Raw genomic sequence first — 14700 nt, 5'->3', positions numbered from 1 at the left:
TGATGCAAGTAAACATGGTAGGGGAGAGAGAAAAATGAAAATATCTGTCCTTCCTGAAAATGGATTGATTACCACTGGGTAACAGGTGCTTAATCCTCTGTGGGTGCAAAGTTCCGTCGACAGAGAGGGACTGGACAGAGTGGAGGAGTAGCCACCTGTGATAGTGATTCTGATCTATTGTGGACTCCTTCTGGGCCTGCTGGCCTTAGATACTTATGTAAGTGAAGGTGAACCATTAGTTGATGCTCAGAAGTATCATTGTATACTAGAATGGGTGGTGGTCCTCCCAATAGGCTGATTGATGGCAGCTGGCTAATCAATCAGAGAGCTAGCCTGGTTGCTTAAGAAGCAGCATGTCTGCTTATTTAAATTTTCCATAGGAAGAGGATTTTGATGGCCAAGGACTTCACCTTATGAACTTAATCCAGATCTTTAATGCTAACCTCTCAGGTTTTTCACCATAGGACTCCATGCCCCTTAGCTCCTGCACTAATTCTTCTCATGTTGTCTCTTATTCTCTTTTCTTCTGTTCTGTGAATTCTCATGGAACTCATGCTGGAACTTTGCTTTCTCTTGGATGTCATCATCAATGTCTCCTTCTAGTTATCAGGAGATCTAAAGCCTTTCCAAGTGCAACAAGTCATCAAGAAGTCTTTTAAGCTAGGTAGTTTTTATATGAGTGCATTTGTGCTATTTGTTTTAACTTTACTGTATGTTTGAAAATTACTAAAGTTTACTTTGCAGTTGGAAAAAATACACACTTTTCCTCCCCCAAAAGCCAGTAACCTTAGCTATTGGCAGTATTGCAAGAGGTCTGTACTTTACCTGTATGAAGACAGAGAATGTTGCTAATGCCTATCCACACACAAAGGAAATCTTGCTCAGGAAAGGACAGCGATTCCAGAACAAAAGAAGAGGGCAAGGGTTAAGAGAATACCTGGAACTTAAGAGTATCAAGAGTGGGAAGTGGCACTGGAATGATCTGTCAATATTTTGGGCTGTCATTAGAACAACAGACTTTTCACCATACAAGGCTGTGTGGTGTACTGGAAAGAGCATGAAACCAGAGAGAACTGGTTAGAGTTCAGGTTTTGCTGTATATTAACTGTGAGATTTTGGCTAAGACACTTGGCCACTTTGACTCCACATTCTTCACATATGTAAAATGCTAGTTATAAAACTAATACCTGCCACCAATGTAAAATGGTAGATTGTTATAATACTTTAATCTGGTTACAAAAATTAGGAGGTTTTGAGGAGTGAGATTTAGAATTGCTCTCCATTAATTTGCTTACAAAGATATTTTCATCTTCCACTAGAGGTGTTGGTTGTGAAAACTTCTATGGAACTAATGATAGTTAAGGGTTTCTTTTTGATACTGTCAACTAATTTTCAGCAGTACGTACAACTTTCTGTATATACCATCTGATTTATTGAAAAGTGAATCAATAAATGTGTTTGTTGAATGACTGCCTCATGTCATAAAGAAATTTGAGGAAGGACCCTCAATTTGACATTCTTATATTTCTTTATATTTGGATCATGTATTTGTCTTGGTTTCCAAATTTAAAATGTGGTGAGCTCAGCAGATCTGCCCCCAGTGTCAGCCCCTCTCTCTTTTTTGCATACCTTTCTGTGCTTCAGACGCTGGAAAACTCAAACTACATGTCCCAGATACCTTTACTTGCTAATGTTCTGCATGCGGATCGCATACATCAAAACTAAGACGTACAGGTTCTGTTTTGATGCTGCCAGCAAATACAGCTGTGGAGACCTTGGTTTTTCTGCAGCAGTCACTTACTCTGTCAGTGTTGAGAAGACTGGAACTATGGGGTAGTAGTTTCCTGATTCTACCTTCCTGATTGTGTTCATAAGCCAGTTTGTCAGTGTTATTTAGGGAGTTATGCTTGGCTGCTAGACTTTCTCCGGCCTCCCCAATGATTGTGAATGTCCCCAGATTGCCCAGACAAATCCCCTTCTGCCTAGTGTAGCAAGCTGATTATTGCACTGAATCCGATTGATTGACTTGTAAATGCTTTATGGGCAGGAACCCTGTGATATAAAGAAATGACCTTGTTGCCGAAACCGGTTTGGCTCAGTGGATAGAGTGTCGGCCTGTGGACTGAAAGGTCCCAGGTTCGATTCCGGTCAAGGGCATGTACCTGGGTTGCAGGCACATCCCCAGTAGGAGATGTGTAGGAGGCGGCTGATCAATGTTTCTCTCTCATCGATGTTTCTGACTCTCTATCTCTCTCCCTTCCTCTCTGTAAAAAATCAATAAAATATAAAAATAAAAAAAAAAAAAAAGAAAGAAATGACCTTGCATTTTATCTGGAGGGAAACAGATGATAAATAAATGATTAAGTGTAAGTTTCAGTAAGATGTTTGAGTGCTACAGATAAAGTTGGTAAAGGGGGTGGGAGTGCAGGAGATGGATGTTGCAATTTTAAATAGAGTGGTCTTGGAGAGCCTCGCTGATGAAATGACTTATGAGACCTGACTATTACTTCAATCGTGTGCAAGGCCGAAGAGTAGTTACTGTGCTAAAAACGCAATTATCCAATTATTTTGTTCTTAGATAACCCCTCTAAGCGGCTGTTATTTACCCACAGCAAACATGGCGGAAGAGACTTCAGCCCGACGCTTGAGCCCACAATAAAGATGGCTGCAGCACTTCCTGTGTTTGCCCTCAACAAAGATGGCGACCGCACTTCCTGGTCTCGGTTTTCGCCTTCAATAAAGATGGTGCTTGTGGTACAGGTTCCCTGACAGTCTGGATTCCGGTGGCAGTTTTATTTATTTATTTTTTAAGATACGTGTTCGCAGACGTAAGTAGCAGGAAACCAGGAGCCCGTATCCCTCTTTTCTCCAGGGCCCGGGGCCTCCCCACCCCGCGGCGACCCGAGCCAGGCCGGTTAGGGTGGCGATGGGGGTGCCCGGGGCCCCGCTCTAAAGGTTGTTCCAAGTCCTCTCTTTTTAGCGGCTCCGGTTGCCCCGAAAAATCTCTCGCAGCCCCCCTGTTCGTGATGCCCCAGGGCGTCAGCTGCCGAGACGGGGACAGAAAGACATTTCGCCGGGCGCAGCCGGAAGCGCACGCCCCCTCACCTGCCCCGACTCGGGTCGGCCGGTTTCCTTCTGTGGTGTCCGCGCCACCGACACCACACCCCTCGCTCTCTGTGCAGTGGTCTTGGCAACATGCCTTCAAACCGCGCGTGGCTGCGGACCAGGACCGGCCTGTGGACATGTTTCTTTCACAGAAAAAGAAATCCCCTTGAATGGCCCCTGCACGTGTGGTCCTGGCAGGGTCGCGAGGGCGACTCTGAATGCTTCGCGGGAAGGGATGGAATCTCTGACTACATACACATTTTGCAGTAGACGGGACACAAAACTTACATGTTTTTCTTGAAGGTGATGGTGCATAAGCCTTTTCTCCTAGGGCCTAGGAGGCAGTGGTTCTCAGCCTTCTGGCCCTTTAAATACAGTTCCTCATGTTGTGACCCAACCATAAAATTATTTTCGTTGCTACTTCATTACTGTAATGTTGCTACTGTTAGGAATTGTAATGTAAATATCTGATATGCAGGATGGTCTTGGGCGACCCCTGTGAAAGGGTTGTTCGACCGCCAAAGGGGTCGCGACCCACAGGTTGAGAACCGCTGCCTGGGGTAAGAGATCCTTCAGCTTACGGTACCTGCTGGTCCCCAGCCCATGGCTGATCAGGTCCTGCCAACGCCCGCGAGCCGAAGGGCAGCTGCAACGCTCGGGCAGTTCCTGTAGTGGCGGGGCAGCTCTGCACAAGGCAATGTTAGAACAGAACCACTGTTTCTTCTCCGCGATGTTGAATGAGACGTCGCTCTGTAATACTCGAATAAAAGTTGCTTTTTAAGCAGGGTCTCTGGCCCACTTTTTTCCAAATCTCATAATAGATGGAGGAATTGACCCCCTTGTGTGGGAAGCAAGAACAGAACAGATGATGCATGCTCAGTGTAGCTCATTATGTTCAGGAACACTTGAAATGAACGAGGTGAATTAATTAGCACAGCCCGGTGTTCAGCACCGTGGTCTGGCACTCTGCTAGGGTTGAATGGATGTCCATTTCCTTAAGGAGCTTATATTGCAGGGCGGTAGCTTTCAGGGCGCATCACGCCTGTCACCTGAACTTCAGTTTTGTCTCTCCCCAGGGGGAAATGGAGGCTAGAGACAAGCAAGTGCTTCGCTCCCTTCGCCTGGAGCTGGGTGCAGAGGTTCTGGTGGAGGGACTGGTTCTTCAGTATCTTTACCAGGAAGGGGTCTTGACGGAAAACCACGTTCAAGAAATCAAAGCTCAAACCACAGGCCTCCGGAAAACAATGCTGCTGCTGGATATCCTACCTTCCAGAGGTCCTAAAGCATTTGATGCATTCCTCGATTCCCTGCAGGAATTTCCTTGGGTCAGGGAGAAGCTGGAGAAGGCAAGAGAAGAAGCCATAACCGAGCTGCCTGCAGGTAGGCCTCAACAAGATAATTTCAGACCAGCTCCCAAATTGTTGAACTATGGCCTTTGGATTTGAAGTTGAGGTTTTAGGCTAGGAGGGGATCAGCAGCTCCTGAAAGTGGGTAAGGAGTTTGGCCTGAAGACATGGCGTGACAAGGATGGGATGAAGAGGTGGCATTAGGAAGCGCTGGGAAGGAAGGAAGAATGAACCATGATTGAGAGGGTGACGAGGGAGCTCAGAGAATATATTTAGAAATGCTTCCAGGGAAACTTGGTAAGTCACTTGGGAGACATGTTCTCATCGGAGAGCCAGGCCATATCTCGGCCCTTGGCATCAGGAGCCATGTGGAAAGTGCAGATGGGAGAGCAGCGCGAGGCCTCCTGATAACTGCTTCATGGGGTGCCAGCGCTGCTTGCTGGAAAAGGTCAGATTCCTGAAGGGGGAGGCAGCCTCTAGGAAGGCATGCCCTGCACCTGCTCCCTGGCCTGGCCTACATGGCCAGAAGGGATTGTTTGGAAGGCTGGCTTAATTTGTGTTTAAAGGTTATTGATTTAAAGTCATCCTTTTTAGTTTTGTTCAAACACCCAGAGTATTAACTTGTAAGGGTAGTAGTTAGTACAGGGTCTCGTTTTTAAGCAAGTTGGGAGCTATGGAAAATAGAAATAGCCCTAGTGCCATTTATCTGGCTTGTAGCAGGAAGATGTGATATGAAATACTTGTTCTTCTTAACAGCTCCCATGATTTATGCTGTTTACAAAAATTGAGGAGCAGAGAACTGAACTGCCAAAAAAAAAATTAATTAAAAGTTGACTTGTAAATTTTTAACAGTTAGGAAATCAACATTCTCTGGAGTTTTCAATAGTAGTAATAGTCAGAATTTCTCCAAGTCAGTGGTCCCTAGCCTTTGTTATTATTGTTTTTAAAATAGCAGTATATCTGGCTAAAAAGCAAACACCAGTAATAAAAGACCACTTTTATTGTTTTTGCCTTGTGGACCTCATATTTTGAATGATTTTTCCAGACCACATTTAGTAAATACTCATGATTAATTTTTCTATTTTTATTAATGCCATATGTCTGAATATCTGATCATCGTGAGATGACCAGTTAACTTGGGAAGGCCTAGTAAAATCCCAGTGTAAAAAAAAAAATATTTTCATTTCCTTGCATGACCAAATTACAGGCAAATGTATATTTTATGCTTTTTGAAGTACTGAAAATAGCTGGCCTTTAAAGACCACAGGAATCCTCAAGTTGGATTGTCTTTACCAAATTAAATACTTTAGGTGCAAAGCCTAATTAAAGTATCTAAGACATTTCTACCACTGTATTGAAAGCAGAATAAATAATATAGAATTGGGGAGATGTTAAAAAAAATATTAGGGTATCCAGTGTCTTTTCCTGGTATTTGACGTAGAGGTTCCTCTTGGCAACACATAGTTGAAAACAGCAAAACAGGCAAACTGAAAGTCTGTTCCAACCAAAATATTTACTTTAATTTTCTAATCGTTTTGGGTGATGTAAATAGTACTGTTGTATATTTTTAATAGAGGTATGACCTCATTGTCATTTCTTCAGATTCATTCAGAGAACAAGAAAAAAATTAAGATTTTTAAAAAACAAATGGTGAAAGTTACAGAGAAGTTGAGGGAAAAACAGTTTTGTGTGTGTGTGTGTGTGTGTGTGTGTGTGTGTGTTTAAGTAAACAGAAGGAAACAGTGTAGAGTGGGAAAAATCTAGTGTGTCTGTGTTGAAGTTTAGAAAAATAATGTTAGTTTGTGTAATTATGTGGAAGTGGTCAAATGCGATGATAGGTTGACTACTGCACAAATTAAGTACTCTTGTTTTCTTGTTGAGTCACACTACTATTGAAAAAATATTCTGAAGAGAGTTTGATTTACATATGCCTCTATATACTGCCTACAGTGACAATTACATAAACTCACTTTCTAAATAATTATTGTTAATTATTCAACATTTTAAATAAAATTACAAAATATAAATAAGGTATGGAGAATAATGGTGCAGTGAACATCCTTATCCCCATCACTGTTAAAAAAAAGATACTACCATTGCCTTTGAGGACTTCTGGGTGCTCCTCTTCAACCCTCACTTATCCTCAGCCCCTACTCACTGATAAATCCTGAATTTGGAGTTTATAATTTTCTTTTTCACTTTGTAGGTTTCCATTTCATAGTCACTTTAAAAATCCATATACATTATAGAAAATTCACTATGCCATAATTTTATATGTATATGTAAGGGATGGAGGAAATGATATTATTTTAAAGGAGTTGTTAGTTAACAACCTCCTCTTTTTGAGACCTTTAACTTTGTGTTTAAATGAATTAATTTGATGGCAGTATTTTAGTTCTAAAATTAAATTGGGACTTAATTGAAATTTTTTTTCCAGTCTTAGAAAAAAATTAAAATTAAAGTGCCTTCAATTTAACGTCCCTATAAAAATGTGAATGATCCCAGAGGCCTATTTCCCAGGACCTCAGTGTTTCTTCAGTGTTGTAACAGAGTAATTTTAATAAGCTTTAAAATAGTCCATTTAAATGTTTGTAAAGGCATTTTGAATTTTGAAGAACTAGGCTGCAGGAAAATGTGGTGCTTGTATATGTATGTATATACATCAACCTCTTCCGACCTTTTATAATAATTTTGGTTGTAATTATTAACTAATTTGTATAGAAAAGAATGGTTTTCCCCTTGGCCAAGAGGTGAGTCTTTCTCCAACAATGAGCTGATTTTATTTTATTAAAAAGTTTTCTTTTATGGTCTTCTCAGAGATTCTTGGTTTCCCCTTTATTAGTTGAATTTTGAGCTGCCTCAAAGGCCTTATTTGGTGATCCTACTTAGTTCTTTTTATTTATGTTCTGGAATTAAACCTTTGATTCTCTTAGAATCTGCCTAGATGACTGGTCTCCCTATCTCTGTTAATAAAACTCTAAGATGTTAATAGAAAATTGATTTTGTGTTTTTCTCACCCTATAAGGACTCATGTATTTTAAAAGAGGAATTCTGGCAGTAAAATGACGTAATCCAGCTTGGCACCGTGGCAGGAACACTTGACAGTGTGTCCCTTTCTGGCCAGTAGACACTAGATCAGCTGAAAGTCATCTCTGGGCACCTGTCAGGTCATTTAGGAGATGAGTATAATGCTGAATTTGGGTGAAGGCAGCGTGGGCCTGCCTGTCTGCCTTCCCACTACTCATGGGCTCTGTCTACACTGCAGCCTCTCTCCAGTGCCTGAGCTAATCTGGATCTACAAAGGAGGTTTATGGGCAGCCCCAGTCTCACTTGTTGGTAGGACAGCCTAAGTGATGATAGGAGTGACTTCTGGGCCCCAGGACTTCCTGTTCCATTATGTTGGCCCTGGCTGTGGGACTGGGTTTCTGTCATGTTCTCATGTAACTGTCAGCCTGGCAACCCTGCCTTTACCCCTGTTTTCCTTCAGGTTTGGGAGTTATTTTCCTCCTCTCTAAGCTAGATTCCTGCTTCATATTCTCTTAGCCACTGGAAAGGATATCTTGGAACACAGCTCTGTGCCTCCTATGTTAGCATCAGATGCCTCAGTTCTTTAGCCTGCTGGAGTGGCTGTCCTGGGGTGACATTTGCTTCAACCTTGCCTGAGCTTGAGCTGGTCCTTGCCATGAACCCTGTGCCCCAGACTCCTTGGCTGCCCTCACTGGAACAAGATGCAGGGCTGGCCTGTTTTTCTTCTACTTACCATCTCCAGGGCTCAGCCTGTCCCTTTTGGAGCTGATGTTGCCTGATCATGTATACATAGATACATTGGTCACTGTCTCGAGATGCACTCTGGCTCTCACATATATACTTGGATGCATCTGAAGTTACTGAGCAATAATGGCAAAAATTTTAGGCATTGTTATAGGTTTATTAGATTTCTAGCCTGGGATTTTCCAGTCATACCATGTCTTGACCATACTCTGCATAAGTTCAGTGTTGATCTCAGTTTATCTAGCTTGTGGTCTATCCAAGTACTTCTGTAGCTGAGTAGAGTTTACTTCATAGCATTGTGTGTACTAGAGAGGGAATGATGGGAGAACATCCACAGCAGGACCCCTTCTTGTGGTAAGGGCAGAGTCTACAGATTTCTGTGTATCCTCGGCATGATTATCATATCTTCCTGAGGACCAGTGAGGTGCCAGGTACTAGGTAAAAAAGACACATGAAGGACCTCCGGATCTACCAAGGGGATGCATTTGTTCGTTCAGCAAATAATGAGTATTGACCATGTGCCAGACATTAGGTGCTAGGGATATTATAATAAACAAAGCCCTACTCTTATGAGCTCACTATACTCTACAGTTCAATGGGGACAGAGAGCAAGCAGATGAATAAATAATACAGTCATGTGCCACTTAACAACCTTTTGGTCAATGGCTGATTGCATTTACGATGGTGGTTTCATAAGCTTATGAAGGAGCTGAAAAATTCCTATTGCCAGTGTTGTCAGAGCTGTCATAATGTCATACAGCAACACATTACTCAGGTGTTGGTGGTGATGCTGGTGTCAAACTACTGCTGCCTGTTCTATAAAAGGATAGCACATATAATTATGTACAGTATATAACATGTGATAATAAATATGTTACTGTACTTTTCTCATTCTTTTAGCATGTAATCTTTCTACTAATTAAAAAAATTGTGCTGTACAATAGTATGCTGTGTCACGCTGTCAGCAGGTTCATGCACCTCATGTTTACCACATCTCTTGATTGCATAATTTTCTCTTGTACTTGATTAAATCTCATGTTGTTTGTACAATAACACGCTGTACAGGTTTGTAGCCTGGGAGAAATAGGCTGTACTATATAGCCAACGTGTGTAGTAAGATATGCCATCTAGGTTTGTGTAAGTGCACTCTATGATGTTCATGAAATGACAAAACCGCCACAACCCATTTCTCAGAATATATCCCATCATTAAACAGCACATGACTGTACATCAGGTGATGATAGTGCTGTGAAGTAAAACAGTATGTGTGTGGTAAGGAAGGCCTTAGCATATTATTAGGCGAGGTCAGAGCAAGCCTTTCTGATGAGGGATGTTCAGCAGAGACCTAAATTCTGCCACAGAGTGGATACAGGAGGAAGAGCAGTTCAGATAGTGGGAGCCCCAGGTGACTGTGTGGCAGGAGCCCAGGCCCATCTGGGATAAGAACCTTCCTCCTGGAGATGAATCACAGCACGTGTCAGCATCAGTGCAGTTGCAACCATTTGTTGTTGTGTTTCCCAAAATGTAAGATGCACGCAGAGCCATGATCTTGGTAGCTTTTAAAATGATTTTCGATGATAAGTGGAATGGGATTGAATCACACGGTGAGAAATTCATTTTCTTTTTCAATACTGATAGCCAGGTGAAAGCCTCTGTTTGGTACAAGTATTTCTGAAACATCTCGCTTGATACCTGCCAGCTTTCTTTTTAATAGAAAAAAAGGTCCTCATGCTTAAAGCCTTCTTTGGACAGCAATATTTAGCTCAAACTTAATTGTTTTGCTTTTTTTTTTTCTTATATCCATTTAACATTTTTCTTCCATTTGTGACAAGTAAAACTGTTTTTCTATTTATGAAGTTCCTTTAAAAAACACATTGCTGCCGAAACTGGTTTGGCTCAGTGGATGGAGCGTCGGCCTGTGGACTGAAAGGTCCCAGGTTCGATTCCGGTCAAGGGCATGTACCTTGGTTGCGGGCACATCCCCAGTAGGAGATGTGCAGGAGGCAGCTGATCGATGTTTCTCTCTCATCGATGTTTCTAACTCTCTATCTCTCTCCGTTCCTCTCTGTAAAAAATCAATAAAATATATTAAAAAAAATAAAATAAAAAACACATTGCTTTGCCCTGGCTGGTTTGGCTCAGATTGTTGAGCATCAGCCCATGCATCTAACGGTCTTGGGTTTGATTCCTGGTCAGGGCACTTACCCAGGTTGGGGATTTGTTCCCTGGTCGGAGTGTGAATGGGAGGCAACTTATCGATGTTTCTCTCTCACATCGATGTTTCTCTATCTTTTCCCTCTCCCCTGGTTTCTCTTTCTCTTTCTCTCTCTCTCTCTCTCTCTTTCTCTCTCTCATCAAAGAAACCTACTAAAGAAACCCACGTTACTTTTATTTAAGTTAAAATGACTCAACATAAAGAAAAATACTAAGAAAATAATAATGGTATGAGATTATGGCCTAAAACATAAAGCTGCTTTTCATCTATTTTCTCACTTAATAAGAGCGACTGGAGTTTGGGGCAGGAACCATTGCCTGGATGGCATAGTTGGGGAAGGAAGACTCTAGCTCTAGCTCAGATAGAAGAGATGGCCATATTCAAGGGTTTTTTTTTTTTTTTTTTTTTTACTGTTTTGCTCATTCAGTTTATGTATAGTGGCTGGGAACTGGTTAAATTTATTAGTAGAATTGCCAGAATGACTTAATTTTAGGCTGCCTAAACTGTAAACACATTAATTTGCTAGTGTAACAAAGTCAGCAAGATGAAGACATATCCTGGTATTCCAGACTTTTAGACTGGGAGGGACTTACAGTTCATCTAAGTTTTCTGAGAAAACCAAGTCCTAGGGAGATAAAGTCAACACTTAGCCACGATCACATAGCTACTTATTTGTTGCCAGCACTGGAATCCAGGCCTCCGGATTCTTGATTTACGACCTTTTCTGCTGTGCAATCTTGGCTCCCCACTGGGTTTGAAATGGAATTGTATATGCTGTAGTGTTAATAGTGGAAATTAGCTTTGTAAAAAATTGTGCTAATGGTTTGATTTACTTTTAAGAAGAAAAATTTCAAGGGCTTTTAGAGGTATTTTAGAATAAGATTTTACTAAAGTATTTTATTTTAATTAATGCTAATTTTAATTACTTAAAAGAAAATTTTGATAGTTCAGTACTGCATTTCATCAAAAGATTTCCTGCCCCCTCTCCCACTTCCCCCTCCAAGGCTGACATAAAGGAAGAATTTTATTGAGTATTTACGGGACTGATGAAATAATGCATCTGTTGGCAGCTAATTGCAGCTCTTTCTAGGAATAGCAAACCATGTGACAGTTCTCTCCCCAGCAGGGATATATCCATCTCACTTTAAAAAGTGAATTTATTGTTCTTTTCTCTTAGAAATTATCACTGTGACTTTTTTCTCTCTCCTGTGGCTGTATGGGTCATTTGGCTACATCAGTCACCTTACTGACCATAAGAGGTTGATTTAGCTTCAACTTTGGCTTTTAAAAAACTGCTGATCCCCAGACTTTACCAAGGTCAATTCATGCCAAAATCTGTGGAGGTGGGGTATGGGCAGTGGTATTAAAGATACACACACACACTCTCACATGCACATATACCCATGCACATGCACAGATGCCCTAATAGGTTATTTTACAGGAAAGCCAGGTTTGAGCATCTTGTTTTTGGACCCGCCGATTAGGTGCATGGCTTCTTTCTCCTTATTGCTCCCTAAGTATGGACCTCCCAAAGCTGTACACTTACTTGAAGAGCTGTTCTTGGTTTTGCAGGGGAGGAGGTGGAAGTATGGTAGGAATGGAGATGTAGAAGGATGTAGAGTTTTGTTTTAAATCTATAATCACTGATGTTTCTAATTCTCTGAATATCTTGAACATTGTTGCTTAAGAATATTCCAGAATCTTAGACCCCTTACAGGTGTCACTCTAACATCAACCTTAAAATGCGTTAGAGCTCTAGGGGAATACATTCATACATAGCACGAATTTGATCAGAGGGTTTTGAATTAGCTGGTGAATTTGGATTTGGGGAATTATTTTCATCATTTCTTCGCAATGTTTGGAAATTAAAAACCATCCACAATACTCTGTGCTCTGTAGATCAAGCTATGTCCAAATGGAGACAGAAACTGCCAGTGGAGAATGAGTTGGATGCTGCTCTCAGATACGAAGTGAGCTGAAGAAGGCTCGAGGACGTATGAGAGACAAATGGCCCGAGGGGAAGGCCAGCAGGGAAGACTAGGACCAGCTTAGTCCCTCTGTCTGTGGGTTGGTCAGACAATCTGTTTGTAATTAAAAATGAATTTTAGTATTTTCTGTGTCTCACAAAGAACCTCAAATAATATCAGTAAAATACTCTGTGTCAGGCACTGTTCCAGGCCCTTGGCATTTATTAATTTATGTAATCCTGACAGTTACCCTTATTGCATAGATAAGAAGATGGAGGTACAAAGTTGTTAAGTCATTTGCTCAAGGTCATAAATGTGGAATCCAGGCACTTAAATGTCAAAGCCTGATAATTCATAGCCTATAAAAACAAATTCTCAAAATTAGTTTTTCTTTCCTTCCTAATTCTGATTACTTGTGGCTGCACCAGAGCCCAACATTTATCAGCCCCATGCCCTCTCCTACTCCGGTCTCTCCCAGACGCACAGCACTAGGGGCTTTTCTGTCTTTCTCTTTCCTGCTTATTGTCAGAAGACTAATTCCTGGTTGGTACCTCTCTCTTCCCCATCTTACTTTATCTGTTCTTGTTGTTTTTTTTTTGTTTTTGTTTTTTGTTTTTGCTGGAAAGGTCTAATGTGAGGCCATATGGGGTCGAGGAGCAGAGCCCCCAGGTTGCTCCCATCCCATCTTGATACCTTGAGAGTAAAAAAAGGCTAAATTTTCTTGGCTGTGATCAGGAGACAGAGGTGGTGTCGGCTCTCCTGATACTGCGAGTCGGGTTCCACTTTTACAGCTCTTAAATCCTGCTATCAACAGTTCCAATAACCAGCTTTTCTGGTGGTGCAGCCTGAGAGTTTAATCATACACTTTGCAAGGTAGCTTTCTCTTTTTTTATGGGTGCAGTTCAGACTTGCAGGCTGTTGTTATAGCTAGCTGCAGGAATGTTTGCTTTTGCTTAATTTTAATAGGCAGCTGTGTTTATACTTGTTCTTTAGTTTGAGCAGCATATGATTCTTTGGAGGACTTTTGCCCCCAGAGAAAAAAAAGAGTACTGTACTTTTCCAAACAGTAAATTTTAATTGAGAAGGAAATATAACCTCTAGAAGTTTGGGGCAGGTTTTAGTTTTAGGCTTTATTTTTTGTTAATGTTATAAAAGAAATCTTAACTCCTTATAAGAAGTGCCAAGTTGACAATTCCTGGAAATGTTCATGTTCTATTTATGCTCAGCACCATAGCAGAGAGGCTGGTGACGCTGTTACCAAAATAATATCGCTGAGCTGTAATAAGTGGCAAACAGGAGGCTTGACGTTTTATACCTAAATAGAAGGCTTTAATAACGTCTCTCAGTTCCACCATTTGTGCATAAGGTATATGGGTGCTGACTGGTAATGGTGAAGACGTTACAGAGAATTCCAGAGCAAGCAGACCACATCTGCTGGGACTTGTCCTGTTGTTAGAACTGCAGAAGGCTAGAGCTGGAGGGATCTGAGAGCCCCCAGTTTACAGATAGGAAAATAAGGAATGTAAGTCAGTCTGCTAGCATGTATATGGGCTCTTTGGTTCAAGTGTAGACTTCTTTTTTAAAAAATATATATTTTTATTGATTTCAGAGAGGAAGGGAGAGGGAGAGAGAGATGTAAACATCAATGATGAGAGAGAATCATTGATTGGCTGCCTTCTGCATGCCCCCCACTGGGGATGGAGCCTGCAACCTAGGCATGTGCCCTTGATGGAATTGAACCCGGGACCCTTCAGTCCGCAGGCCCACACTATATCCACTGAGCCAAACCAGCTGGGCAAGTGTAGACTTCTTGATAACATAAGCAAATATAGGGATTTTTCCACTGTGTACTGGGTAGATCACAACTTTAAAGAATTCCTAAAGTTCTAGGAGTGGGGAAGGAACAGTTCCAAAAGGAAGAGGTGAAAGCTGACTAAAAGATGTCCACTGTACTCTGTCACTCCCATTCTTTTTATATTGATCAGGTTCCACACTTGCAGGCCTGAAAAGGAATGACAGCTCTTTAAGGAAGGAGAATGTTGGGATATTAAAAAACACACACACACACACACACCAAAGAAGATAAGAAATGTTTTCTAAGAAATGGGATTAGACAAAATAGAGATTTTGAATGAGATTGATATGGCAGTTTTTGTTTATTGAATCTTTAAATATGTATCTCTTTCCATTTCTTTTCATTTTTTAAAATTAAATCTTTATTGTTCAGATTATTATAGTTCCTCTTTTTCCCCCCATAGCTCCCCTCCACCCAGTTCCCACCCCACCCTCCGCCCCC

General features: G+C 41.4%; 1 protein-coding gene across 2 annotated transcripts in view; it reads left to right on the top strand.

Annotated features, from left to right (window-relative positions):
- The first annotated feature begins 2670 nt into the window (after nucleotides 1-2670).
- The window catches only part of CRADD (CASP2 and RIPK1 domain containing adaptor with death domain), a 187092-nt gene continuing 175062 nt past the window's right edge, over nucleotides 2671-14700 (top strand). Inside the window, exons 1-3 of one of the 2 annotated variants that reach the window (XM_014548342.1) lie at nucleotides 2671-2828; nucleotides 3258-3408; nucleotides 4182-4485. In XM_014548342.1, the coding sequence (XP_014403828.1) occupies nucleotides 3394-3408; nucleotides 4182-4485 (319 nt within the window). In that variant the 5' untranslated portion in view covers nucleotides 2671-2828; nucleotides 3258-3393. The remainder of the gene's footprint in view (nucleotides 2829-3257; nucleotides 3409-4181; nucleotides 4486-14700) is intronic. The other variant, XM_005877025.2, reaches the window with a different exon arrangement.

Source organism: Myotis brandtii, unplaced genomic scaffold, assembly GCF_000412655.1.
Source record: "Myotis brandtii unplaced genomic scaffold, ASM41265v1 scaffold504, whole genome shotgun sequence".
NCBI lineage: Eukaryota > Metazoa > Chordata > Mammalia > Chiroptera > Vespertilionidae > Myotis > Myotis brandtii.
Note: the sequence above shows the minus strand (reverse complement) of the source record. Positions and strands in the feature narration are given on the sequence as shown.